We start from the raw sequence: 13,485 nt of genomic DNA on the forward strand, positions 1-13,485 counted from the left end.
TTTTAAATCTAAGTTCACATTCGCTTACTGTGGTTCATATTTAATACATTTAATTATTCCAAACACACAAGTCCAAACATTGCCTGCTTTTTTTTTATTCAAGAAACATGGTTAAATCCTGTACAAGAAGTTGCCATGGCTGTCGTAAAACTCTCTACCCTTTTGTTCTACTGAACTGGGTTTTTCTTTCAATGTGTGGATGAGTTCCTCTAATCCTTCGTCTGTGAAAACCACTCCATCCCACTCCTCGTCCTCCTCTATTTCTTCAGTGCTCTCTTTCACATCAGTAGGCTCTTGCCTCACAGCAGGCTCCTCTTGTAATGTCCCTTGAGCCACTGTTGATATCTGAGCTGTTTTTACTAAAGGTGAAGAAACTTGAGCAGCAGCTGGAACCAGTCCTGCCGCACGCTCTGCTGGGATCAGAGCACCACTGGTCAGGGCGGTGACTGTGCTTGTGTTCCCGGGTGAAATCAAGGCCAGTACAGAGCTGTTGGGTAAAGGCAGGTGTGATTGGTCTTTCTGTGCCTGGACTGTTTTACCGTCTCGGAGGGAAAGCTGTCCGTCTCTGGTTAACACTCTGATGTCCTGTTTAATCTTCCTCTCTGGAGGTGGGGTGAACTTGCTGCGAAGGACTCTGTAGATGACATCTGTGCTGACGGAGAAACCCTCGGCTAATTTCTGCAGCGTCCATTCCTCAGGCGACTCTTGCTTTAGGTACCTGAAAACAGATCCTCAAGTCAGTACTTCTACGGAGGCAGTGCTGAGGTGAGGATGAGAGGGAAGCTGAAAGCTATCATGGATATTCCTTCTCATCCTCTCTATGCTGAGCTGGAGGAGATTAGGAGTATGTTCAGCCACAGGGTGATCAGGCCACAGGCCTTTAGATGTATGAGGGGCTCTTATTGCCACCGGCCATCAGGTTCCACAATCCCACTGACTCAAACTCGTGTACACACACACACTGAACAGGTCACAGTCATGCACAGATATCGAACGTGTGTCTGTGCATGTGTCTATATCCAGTTTTCTAATTTATAATTATTTCTCCTTTTTTTTAAATTATTGAACACAATTTCCTGATGTATAGATTTTTCTTTTTTTTAAACTGTGGGTTAATAAACGTACTTCTAGTATCTCTTTTCATCGAGATGTCAATAAATGGTTAATGATAAATTTGTTTGTCTAAACCTTCCTGAATGCCAGCTATTCTCAACCAAATCTAGTTTTATCGGTTGGGTCTTTACAAACAGATGCTGAAACTGTGTTCATTTTCCTCACAACGTATAAAACACTATGTAGATATTTATCATTCCAGTGATGTAGGCTTTTCCCAGGTTAAATTCAAATTTGAAGACAATCTAGACAATGTTATATGATATAGAATGATGTTCATGTTTTCTTAAACCTGAGATATGTTATAGGAAGGGGAAAAACATTTAGGCTAAAACCCCAGTACGAGTTGAAGTGTGTTGCAGCAACAATTCAGGTGCAGTGACATCTTATGCGTTTTCCCAAAGCCCCACTCAAAGGTCACGTTGTTACACAAAAGCACGCACGCTGTTTTATTCTCATCTTTTGCATGGACATCAACACCCCGGTCCTGATCTAAATCTGAATGAATAATTCTCACAAGAATAAAGAGCAGCAACCCATTAAATCCAAAGACAGACCAGAATGCCTTAGCTATAGTGGACAGTACACAGACAGTACCTGATCTGCTGAATGGCGTCCCAACTTAATTGTCTTTCAGGGGCTCCAGGGCTGCTCAGTTTCTGCCTGATCTTGTGAAATTTGGCAGATTTTTCCCTTTTCCTCTCCTTTCTGCACAGACATCAGAAACAGGTCAGTGTGAGAGTGATTTGATCAGTGACAACTGTTCTCTAGCAGAACAGAGCTTTATATCACAGCGTCATCAATGATATATGTTAAAGCAATCACTTGGCTTCTAATGTCTAATACATTCACAGCTTCTAACTTTTTGTGTGAGCGGTTTTTAACACCTGACTGCCTTCATGCATGTCCATGTCCAGGTACCAAACATCACAAAAAGAAAACGTAATAATCTACCGTGTCTGACTTTATTTTACATTCTGAATTATTGTTGGTGTCATTGTATTGGTATTTTTACATCAGCCCAAATGCATATGAAATCTATAGGTTTTCCTTTGTCTTAGAAATGTGCATAAAATATTTTGCTGTATCTATGGGGCCCTGAGTCACAGATCGGGTAGATTATAATTTCTTTCAAGTGGGATTAGATGGTCAGACATGAAGCTTTATTAAAAAAGCTCTTATACTGTACATGAGCGTGTATATGGTACTTGCATCATTCACACATCAGTAACTCTGATCATCACAGTGCTTTGAAACTGTACAGTAAAAAAAAAAAGTAATTCATGAGCAAACAAGAACGGGATTTAAAAGTGTCTTATGTCTACTCGATGTGGTCATATGACATGACTGTCACTGGTGGGTTGTATGTATCTATAGTCTAGGCTAGAGAGAAATCAGCTGTAGCCGTGGCTCTTCATACTATTCTGTGTATATGATTCATATAATTTGTAGGTGGTGTGTTAAAAAAATCATCTGTTAATGGCAACGAATCTGATTGATAACAAAAATCCATCCATTCATCCATTCTCTACTCTGCTTATGCTGCTAGGTCACAGAGAACCTGGAGCCTATCCCAGGAGACTCAAAACACAAGGCAGGGTACACCCTGGATAGGATGGATGACAAAAATTAAACCTGATATTGCTCTTTGAATGACTCCATTTAGAGCAGCCGCCCTGTGTGTTATTGCCTTCCCATCCCAAATTACAGCAACAGTGCTCACTTCACAAGAGCCTCTAGTTTGGATTCCACTTCGTCCATGTCAAGGTCGTCTTCTGAAATATCATGCTGTTCAGTCCTTCTGTTTCCTGACAGGGGATTACTGCGAGTAGCGGCACCCATCCAGCCCCTGGCACTGCGACTGGCATGGCGACAAGTCAATAATGGAAGAGAAGCCAGCTTCACCGCAACCAAGCCGACCAGACTGAGTGGAGTGAACATGCTGACAGAGATGTCGGAGACCTGTATTAGCAAGATAAAAAACAAAAATAATGTTTCTCAAGCAGTAATGATATGAAATCCATGTAATGTGGTAGCTCAGTGGTTAAGGTGTTCAACTACTGATCCCAGGTCAACCAAGCTGACACTGCTGGGGCCCCTGAGCAAGGCCCCTAACCCTCAATTGGTCAGGTGTATAAATTGAAATAAAAATGTAAGTCACTCTGGATAAGAGTGTCTGCTAAATGCCATAAATGTAAGTCTTAGTCATACAGTATACTGATCATAGCACACAGACCAAAAGGCTTGTGCACTTTTTTTAGGATTTGAAAAGTACAACATCAACAATAACAACATGCCTGTCAGGATGCGTGTATTCATTTAAAGAAGTGACACAAAAAGAGCCGGCTTACCAAAATGCCTCAGAATAAAAAAAACATAAAAATCGAAATAGCTGCTTTTAAACTCAGGAAAACAAAAGCACGTGAACAAACACAAACATTAACGCGTTCCCACGTTCGAGGTTATAAATCGAACCGGAACTACTTCGCGTCCTTATTCCATCGCTCGTACACTACACGCCATATTGGAGAGGGCAAGTTGAACCCAACAATGGGGTAGCAATATACAATTTGCTTCATTAAATATGTCATACATGTCTGTATGGATTGTTAATAATACTACCAGCAACAGTGGAACAAGTCGTAGGCTAAATGTAAAACTCGTTAAGCTTGTAAATGAAATTGAAAAAGATTCTATGAAAAATACAACGACATTTACACAAAACGATGATGAAGAAGACAGCATTCGCACTATTAGTTTTACCGTTATAAACAAATCAAACAAACGAATCTTAGCACTAAATCACAAATCCGCAATACGCGAATCCTTCAGGAAAACCGGAAAACTGTCCCCTTCTAAAATGGCGCCGGAGTTGACGTGTGAGGTTCAGGGGTGACGCGCTCCGTTTTGTTAAGGTTCCGCTCCATTGCACACACGAAAGTATTTTTCCACACCCGTATTCTTCGGAGCTCATATTGGAGAAGGATACTGCGCATGCTCAGTGAGGATTTGCTCGCACCATCCATCCAATCGGAAGAGAGCGAATCTTGGTTTAAGAGGCGGGACGTCCTTGAATGCGGTGGAAATCGTTAACGTTTCTTCGCGGCGTTGTTCATTTGCGCCATTTTGTCAGCAAGCTGTGGTGATTGGGTTTTTCCGTTCTGAACTGGAGCCAATCAGAAGGGAACCGGACAGCTGAGAAACGGTAAAGAGAGCACAGAGGAACGTTCCTCACTACACCCATTGGTTTGTCGTTGACCAACCAAATGACTAACGCGGCATAAATAGAGAAATCAAATCGCTAACATGGGGATAACAAGTGACACGGCGCTGATGTAAACAGGGATAAAATGGAGGTCACGTTGTGTTGGATGTCGTGCTGGTGTTAGAGCTCGTAACACATGACAAAGAGCCGATTATCTGCTCAGCTTCTCTATGGAGAAAAGTTTCCGTAGCTATAAAATAAAGACTAAAAAATAAAAGATAAGCGTTTGTTCACAAAATACTATAGTGTAATTTCTCTGGGTCAGTAAAGTGTCTGTATGTCTGTCTTTCTGTCTGTCAGGATTGAAGTGTTGCTTATTCCTAGCAGAGTTTTTTTCCCCCCTTCTTTCCTTCCTTCCTTCCCCTTTCTTTCTTTCTTTCTTTCTTTCTTTCTTTCTTTCTTTCTTTCTTTCTTTCTTTCTTTCTTTCTTTCTTTCTTTCTTTCTTTCAAAATATTACACCACAAATTGTATCAAATAATGGATGGTGACTTTGCAATATATGTAACGAGTTCAGTTAATTAGATACACAGAAGATTGTCATGTTTTGTTTTACTTCCTACACTTTAGTTACTGTAATTTATGTCCTACAGATGTAACCAGATCAGGTTTTTGGTCAGTTGACCCGCATTGAGTTGAAGTACTTAACATATATAGCAAAAAGTCTGACCTGTGAACATACCTGTACTGTGCATTAATGAAATGCTCCTCCTACTTCAGATCGGTGAAATAAGTGAAGGAAATGGAGCAGTACACCTCCACAAGCGGTGGGGAGCAGATAGTCGTACAGACAGCAAATGGACAGATCCAGCAGCAGGTAAGCAAATCATATGAAGGGAAAGAATGGACCAAGCTTAAGGGTCCGGGGTCCTAACCTTATGAAGCTAGAACAATGACAAACTTGTAGGACTGTCATGTACAAACACAGATGGCAGGAATGTGTCATTCCCATTTTTCCTCAATTTTCAATGCAAAATGAATATATTCAAATGTTTCTTCGGATATTGGTTTACATCCTGAATTCACTTGGCTGCCGTATAAAAAAAAACAAAAAAAACAAGACGTTTTGCAGCTTGGATCAGGACGTAATGTTGATTCCAGTTAAATACAAATGCAGTATTTCAGGTTAGTGAAGAACTGCTAACCTTCCAACAGAGTATTCCAGTCCAGGTCAAAAATAACCAAAAAAAAAAAAAAAGGCTGCTTGATGTGGCCTTGCTTACTGAGATACCACTGAGAGGAAAAGAGGCAACAATTTTACCACAAAAAAGGTATAAAATGTAACAATTAAAAAAATTATGACTAGAAATGATTGAGGGACATTAAGCAAGAGATTTACAATTTTCCTGTTGATGATCAACACACTATTCCTTTTCTGGGTTGGCAGGTGTGTTCATAGCAGTGTCAAGATTATGGTTTTGTGTAACATGCACTTACTGAGCACTTTATTAGGAACACCCAATCATTCAGGCAATTATCTGATCAGCTATCAGCTGATGTGGCAGCAGTTAAAATGCATAAAATAATTCCGAAATGGGCCAGCAGCTTTGGCTATCGATTACTGCAGCCACTGTGGTTGATGAGAGATCAATTGAGAATGGAAAATGTTTTGTGGATGACCAAGACTGCAGTAACTTCGATGACCATTCTGTACAATTGTGATGAGCAGAAGAGCATCTCAGAATATACAAAACAATTAGCATTAAAGCACATGGCCTTCAACAGCATAGAACCACATTAGGTTCCACTTTTGTCAGTCGAGAAAGAGAAGCCAAGGTAGCAGTGGGCGCAGACTCCCAAAAACTGGACATAGCCTAGTCTTGTGAATCTAGATTCATTGGATTAAATGCTGGTGTAGGTGTTTTAATGGTGTGGGGAAAGTTTATTTGGAACACACTGTGTCCGTTAATAGCAGTTCATATTCATTGGTCTATGTGTTGCACTGCCTGATTTTAAATATTGTTACTGACCATGTGCATTTCTTCATGGTCACAGTTTTCTGTCCTTTATTGGCCTGCCTTGTCAAAGGATCTGAATTCTGTTAAGCCCCTTTTGAATGCGGTTGAACAGGAGATTTACAGCATCAAAATTCACCTGAAAAATCAGCAGTAATTTTGTGATGTTGAGTTAAATTGGACCTCAATCTCAATTGAATATTTGACATCTTATAAAATCGATGCCATGAAGAATTAAGGCTGTTTTGGGTGCAAAGTGAGGCCCTACCCACAATTAGTGTATTGTTCTTATAAAATGCTCAGAGACTGTGCAGAACTCATTTGTATTTTTATTTTTCTTGCATTCAACACTATTATCTTTAAGCATACCCTTTCTCCAGGCCAACACTAGTTTGTAGAGCCCAAGAACATTGTAAGAGGTGAAGCAGGAGTGATCTGGTTATATGGGCTTATTTACAGGCACAGGGCACAGTCACAGCTGTACAGCTGCAGGCCGAAGCTCCTGTGGCTACAGCAGCCGGTCAGCAAGTGCAGACGCTCCAGGTAGTTGTGAGAACTCTGAGCTCGTAATCGTCACTGTTGCATGCAGCTTGTTTCTGTGTCCCTGTGTGCTGACCAGCATGCCTCAGCACTGCTCATAATGGACCAAGCTTCAGTTTCCAATGCCTTGTGTTGCTAATGCTCTTGCTGAAAACCTTCCTCGGGGGTTATTTTGTTATACTACAGCACTGTTGGTCCTGCTATGTTATTCCTAACAGAAAATCTGATAAGGACTTGTTTGTTGGATGATCCTAACCGATTAAACAGATTAAAACCCTGTTATTGAACAAAGAAAGTGTATAATTGGTAATATGGTAAAGTTTAATGTAGATGTTTAATATTAAAAGAACGATTCTCCAGTGTTGGTACTGTAACAGTCACTTTTCCATTACTGGAGAGTCATGCAGTTTTTCCAATTCATCATGTTAAGCCAGGTTGCCAGATTAAATGTATTTTATTTTAATGGTTTTACTTATTTAAAGAACAGTGCTTTATGGAAACTCAGCCTTGATCTGTTGTGAGACAGTGTTGTGCATTTTGTAACTGTTATTTCTGTTGAATTTTAAATTCAGGTGCACATCCAGTGAACAGTCAGAAGAGATGCCAACAGAAAGCCTTCGCTTATTACTGTTTATTGTTCTTAGGACTGCACTTTTTAGTTTGCAGTACATTTGCATGTTGCTTCGTTTGCTTTAAGAGCCATTAAGAAGATTCAGTGTTTTGGCAGAATGCTGTAGTAGACTGTTACACCTATAACATTACAGCAGAGCTTTGTTCACTGGACCTCTAATGCATCATCTTCAGCATGTTCTAATTTTGCCTAATATGTCCCAAACATGTGAACAGTGCAGTCCTTCATTCAGTATTCATTACCATCTCATGCCCTTGTTTGCGTTTGCATTTGAGTTAATGTGTTTTGATAAATTCATGCTTCCCAACACTTGTTCTGGAATCCTGTACAGTTTTATTTCATGGTTGACCACCGGAGTCTGTTTGTTAGCTGATTGATTTGGACCAAGACAAAACAGTAAACTACACAGGACACTCCAGGATCAGGGTTGTGAACCTGATATGATGCGTCATTGTCAACAGTAATGTTCGTCTAATGCATGGAACGGACTATTCAATGCACCAAACTAACTGTGTCTTGTGCCTGTGTGTAGGTCCAAGGCCAACCGCTTATGGTGCAGGTGAGTGGAGGTCAGCTGATCACCTCCTCAGGGCAGCCTATCATGGTACAGGCCATGTCTGGAGGGCAGGGCCAGACCATTATGCAGGTGCCTGTGTCTGGAGCTCAGGGCTTGCAGCAGGTAAGAACACAAAAATCTGAAGTAGAATATCTCTAGTTTGTATGTCTGGATACCAGAATATTTCCAGTACATTAGTGTAAAAAGAGTTCAGAGTTTCAGAGTTTTGGTAACACGATTGTTTGTCCTAATCTGCATAATTCACACTGGTGCACAGATCCAGTTGGTGCAGCCAGGGCAGATCCAGCTGCAGGGTGGGCAGACGCTGCAGCTGCAGGGGCAGCAGGGTCAAACCCAACAAATAATTATTCAGCAGCCCCAGACTGCCATTACTGCTGGACAGAACCAGGTCAGACATTCACTATTTCTTTTCTTATGAAACAATGCTTTGTTAGAAAGTATATGGTCATAGAAAAATGCGTTGAAATTTTAATTTCATGTGTGTGTGAGATAGGGCCAGCAGATTACTGTCAACGGCCAACAAGTTGCTCAGACTGCTGAAGGCCAGACCATTGTGTACCAGCCTGTGAATGCAGATGGTACTGTGCTACAACAGGGTATGTTCTCTCTCTCATTCTGTGGGTGTGGGTGTGTGCACATGCTTGTGTGCCCCCTAATTGTTGGAGTAACTTGAGTTTCATATAATGACTCCCAAACATAATGACAAATAAGTGAGCTGTAAATGAGCCTGTGGCAGTTCGCTCTTCAAATTGTTTTCTTAGTCTGCTTCTTAAGTCCCATTTGACCTACCATATGAAATTAGACATTTGGGCCAAACAATAATTTAATCAATGTTCATAGTTTAATTCCTGATCTTATTTATCTTCTTCTTGTAGTCTCCATTCCTTTATTATATTAACATGGCTTAAGTCTTCAGCAGCGATTGGAGAATAAATGGGCTGTTGCATCTTTCACGTGTACTTGGGTGGTAAAGCCTTTGGTGGTGATCCCATGCTGTTCAGTTTAGATTGATTGAGTGAATGAATGATCATAGTTTACTAATCTGGGGGAAAATAGAAACAATTATACTATATAACATGAGAGCATCGCTGTATTTGAATAGAGGTACATTTGCACCTGAGCATTAAGAAACCTATTAAAATACTGAAGCTTTTTTTACTTTGCATTTGGTTGCATGTTTTTATGCATATCAAGAGAGTATTACCTAATATTTTGATAATTTAACCTTGATGTTTGGCCGTAACTCCTCAGGAATGATCACAATCCCTGCAGGCACACTGTCTGGCACACAGATCGTTCAGGCAGCAGGGGGCGCCAACACTTCTACCGCCAACAGTGGCCAAGGCACAGTCACGGTCACGCTGCCAGTGCCTGGCAATATGGTCAGTGCAGGAGGGATGGTCATGGTAAGTGCAGAAATGCATGTGTCTATTACTCGCTGCATTGATTTCCATTAATTATCTTTGTATGAAATGTTAAAATATACCCTAAAGCAGGGGTGTCAAACTCAAATTCACAGTGGGCCAAAATATAAAACTGGGGGGAAAAAAACGGGCCAAACTGAATATTTATTGAAAAATTAACTGCAACTGATACGTAATGTTCAACCTTTTTAGTTTTGATTGAACACAGGATTTGGAACAACCAGAGCTTGATATTACAAACACAAAAGAAATTACACTTGAAATTACATTTACATTACATGGTGTTCATTTCTTATTTAAATAAATAAAATAAATGATGCCTCTCACTGTATCATTTTAAGTTCCTTTTTGAAGTGGATCTTTTTCAAAACCAACAACAAAACAACCAAAAATAATAATTTCATTCAACGAAAATCCAACTTTTCAACTATTAACAGTTCATGCCTTGGAGTAGAAAAGGTGCATAAAGAAAACATATATTCAAACTCAGTTTGCTACAATCTGATTTACTCTGCACATTGTTTACATTGATTCTTGCCTTTTATCTGGGCACACGATGTCGCAAACTTTGACCATACACTTTTTGACAAACTCTCCCTCATTAAAGGGCAGATTTTGCACTCTGCTGCCACAATAACGCGTTACACCCTTTACAGCAGCTTCACTTTTTGATTTTGCTTTCATGAACATCTGCCGGGAAACCAGTCTTTTTTTCATCTCCTCCGCCTTCTGGAGCTTCTGCTTTACATCCACACGTTAGCTCTGCACACAAGACAAACAGGTCTGTCCTTTATATTCCTGAACAGATAATCTGCCTTCCACCTGTCTTGAAACCTCCTATTGTCCATCTTTCGTTTGGCCATTTTTGTGGAGGGTGAATTAACTTGCCCGATGTGACTGTAACATGGTTGTTAACGACTGTCAACAGAGAATGAGGGGCGCTTGCTGTTTGTGACTACACGTCAATACAGTGGCAAGGCATTCTGGGATTTGTAGTATTAGCGGAGCATGCGGCTAGCCAGCTGTAAGGCACATTTGATATGATCTCGAGGGCCAAATATAATTACACCTGAGTTTGTCACCCCTGCCCTAAAGCTTCTGTGTGTTCCATCATTTTAAGAGGCTTTGTAAGCTACACTTTTGGGAGTGCTTGCTCCCCTCACCATGCCAAATTTCCAGAAACATATTTTTCCTGGTACTATATTACATTGATGTGTTCTTGGCCCATTTGGGCTTGTGTATCAGATGGTGCCTGGTGGAGGAAGCACGATACCAACCATCCAACGAATTCCTCTTCCTGGTGCTGAGATGCTGGAGGAGGAGCCACTCTATGTCAATGCCAAACAGTACCACCGCATCTTGAAACGAAGACAAGCCCGTGCTAAACTGGAGGCTGAGGGCAAGATTCCTAAAGAGAGGAGGGTAAGTGACTGAGGATTAGAGCAGAAGAGTGTATAGGTTTGCTAATATAGTGTCTGTCTAATGATTTTGGAGTTACTGAAACAGAAATTCTCAGCTCCAAATTCCAAGTATGTTGGACCCAATTCTTTCTCTTATTTCTGCAGAAATACCTACATGAGTCACGGCACAGGCACGCCATGCAGAGAAAGCGTGGCGATGGTGGCCGCTTCTTTTCACCAAAGGAAAAGGAAGAAATGGCTCTAGCCATGCAGGTGAGACCACAGGAACAGGCCGGAATCAAACAGGAAGACTTCCACAGGGCCACAGAAATCTCAAGCTCACCCTGGCTGCCTGCTTAGCTCTTGCTTAGATGCTGTTCTCTGCTCTAGTTGGCTGCTGAACGCTCCTCCTACCTTGCTTATGCAAACATTATCAGCGATGATTCCGCCTTCATCCTACTTGCTTAGGCAAAGCATGGCTTTTTCTGAGTGCTTTTCACAGGTGCATTTGTGGTGCTGGGTTTTTATTTCTAAAATGGTGCTTCATCAAGCAATTGGACAATCCGACTGAAAGCCAAAGTTGCTAAGCTAAGGTCAGCAGAGTTTTTTTTGTACATTCTGATAAAACAGAATTCTAGTCAGCTCTCTTGCAGCCAAGGGCACACAGTCCACTTTATCACAATACATCATTCTTTATGTCTGTGCTTTTTAATATAGTGTACAGTTACATAGACATGATTCTGTTAAAATGTATGTGTAGGGGAAAAAACTTTTCATCTAAAAAAAAAAAATCTGTTCTATAGAATGTAAAATAAATTTTGCATAAAGAATGCTTACAGAGCTGGTTTGTATCGAAGCAACTGGGTTTTTTGTTACCTTTTTATAATAAAAACGGTTATGTTTAAGAGCACAATAAGAGATTTCAGTTGCACAGTATTTGCCATACAGAATCTGTAAATGAAAAGACTTTCTGCCTGTCTGATTTGTCCATCACATACTGCAGTATTCTGTTAATTTTCTTTTTCATTCCCTGCCTTTTTTTTTTATATTATATTGTTTCTTACACCCTCCTTATTTGTTGTCATGTGTTGTGATTTTATCTTTTTTTTTTTTTTTTTTAATAAATTAATCAGAACAGTAAATTGTTCATCAGTTGCACCCAATAATTTATCAGCTTCATATAAAACATTACTTTTTCCTTTTGTGTTGTTACATTATTTGGTTTCCTATTATATCATTCTTTCATGTTATGGTTAAAGATGATGACCATATAAACATGGTAAAGATTGATTTGATCAACTTCTGGCTATAAAAATGTTCATTCTTTGATTAAAATCTTAAATAATATAAAGATGTACTTTTCTTTCTGTGAAGATGAGTAAATATAGACTAAAACATTTAGTTTATTATTAGGCCATGTAATTGTTTAGTCTGTCTGCTTACCTCACTTCCTGCACACCCGTGTGTTTATTTAAACTGGTTCAAGTTAAATAGTAAAGAATCTAATGCTGACTCGAGTGTGTTTGTGTGAATAAAAAATGTATCCAACTGCTTACACAAACCTCCTTCCTTGTTTGTAGGAGCAGCAGGAGCAGAATCAGGCAACAGAAGAGACAGTGGCCCAGATTATACGTGTATCGTAGCAGGAAACTACACGTTTCCTGCATACGTCACTGCTAAATGCAACTGTAGATCAACATTGCGATTTAGTGTGTCTGTTTCTCTTTCTCTCTCTCTCTCTCTCTCTCTCTCTCTCTCTCTCCTCCTGCCATTAACACTAGTTACAGGGAACTTAAGGATACAAGATCACATAATGTGACTCATTTCTCATACCATTGAACAAAATGTACAGATACCCATGGTAGTGAATTCGTGTTACTTTATAGTGATTGTAGTTTTATAATTCCAAAATTTGAAATGATGGTTAACCTGTAATGGGTTAAGTGCAGTTTTTAAAGTTTTTTTTAATATATATATTTAAACTGTAGATAAACTCAGAGTAGATTCTTTTTTGTTTTGTTGGGAAACAAAGAATTTTGCAAACTAGGCTATCTGTCAGGGGATTTCTGATTCTGTGGCTTTCGGTACATTATTGCTTGTAACATGAAGACTTTGTAACTTTCAAATTTTGATATTACCAGGATTTGTAACCTGAGAAAGGTCTTTTGTAGTTCCAGCCAGTATGCCTGCACTACATGTCTTCCTGTTTCACTTAAACAAGACCTTGTTGTCATGGCAGGCAAATGTATACTCTTGCTGAAAATCTTTAAACACTAAAGTCTTTGCAAAGCTTGATTAAATTATGCAGTGGAACAAGTGCACATTTTGTGTAATGATTTTTTTCTCTCTACAGCACATAGACTGTTGGAGGCTGTAAATAATCTTAATTCCATCAAGTTCAGCTCTGTCCTGTAACCTGCTTAGGACTGAAAGAAGAGATTTTAGTTCACTAATGTGTGAACCAGTTTCTTCACAGGTCTGGTCCATCGCTAGCTTTCCCCAAGGTGAAGAATGTGGTGTTTCTAATGTTTTAAATTTGAGCTTCTCTGTATTTAAATATGTATTTATAATTCTTGCAGCAG

At 39.9% G+C, this 13,485-nt stretch overlaps 2 protein-coding genes across 12 annotated transcripts; one reads left to right on the forward strand and one right to left on the reverse strand.

Moving 5' to 3' along the window:
- Window positions 1–75: 75 nt before the first annotated feature.
- On the reverse strand, window positions 76–5,078 carry ngrn (neugrin, neurite outgrowth associated). 5 transcript variants are annotated; one of them, XM_047822875.1, is made up of 4 exons: window positions 5,059–5,078; window positions 2,837–3,075; window positions 1,711–1,821; window positions 76–718 (listed from the first exon to the last, which is right to left on the reverse strand). In XM_047822875.1, the coding sequence occupies exons 2-4, from the start codon at window positions 3,052–3,054 to the stop codon at window positions 112–114; spliced, it is 936 nt and encodes a 311-aa protein (XP_047678831.1). In that variant the 5' UTR covers window positions 3,055–3,075; window positions 5,059–5,078; the 3' UTR covers window positions 76–111. The 5 variants fall into 5 exon arrangements, with proteins under 5 accessions (XP_047678831.1, XP_027022558.2, XP_047678830.1 ...); XM_027166757.2 differs by lacking the exon at window positions 5,059–5,078 and adding an exon at window positions 4,068–4,199; XM_047822874.1 differs by lacking the exon at window positions 5,059–5,078 and adding an exon at window positions 3,877–4,053.
- Window positions 4,180–13,224, forward strand: nfyal (nuclear transcription factor Y, alpha, like). 7 transcript variants are annotated; one of them, XM_027166756.2, is made up of 10 exons: window positions 4,180–4,318; window positions 5,097–5,193; window positions 6,791–6,877; window positions 8,035–8,181; window positions 8,336–8,467; window positions 8,573–8,675; window positions 9,331–9,485; window positions 10,749–10,925; window positions 11,069–11,176; window positions 12,484–13,224. In XM_027166756.2, exons 2-10 carry the CDS (start codon window positions 5,119–5,121, stop codon window positions 12,544–12,546), a joined length of 1,047 nt encoding a protein of 348 aa, XP_027022557.1. In that variant the 5' UTR covers window positions 4,180–4,318; window positions 5,097–5,118; the 3' UTR covers window positions 12,547–13,224. The 7 variants fall into 7 exon arrangements, with proteins under 7 accessions (XP_027022557.1, XP_047678829.1, XP_047678824.1 ...); XM_047822873.1 differs by lacking the exon at window positions 6,791–6,877; XM_047822868.1 differs by lacking the exon at window positions 12,484–13,224 and having other exon boundaries at window positions 11,069–12,415.
- The last annotated feature ends 261 nt before the right edge of the window (window positions 13,225–13,485 follow it).

This window comes from Tachysurus fulvidraco, chromosome 14 (genome assembly GCF_022655615.1).
Source record: "Tachysurus fulvidraco isolate hzauxx_2018 chromosome 14, HZAU_PFXX_2.0, whole genome shotgun sequence".
NCBI lineage: Eukaryota > Metazoa > Chordata > Actinopteri > Siluriformes > Bagridae > Tachysurus > Tachysurus fulvidraco.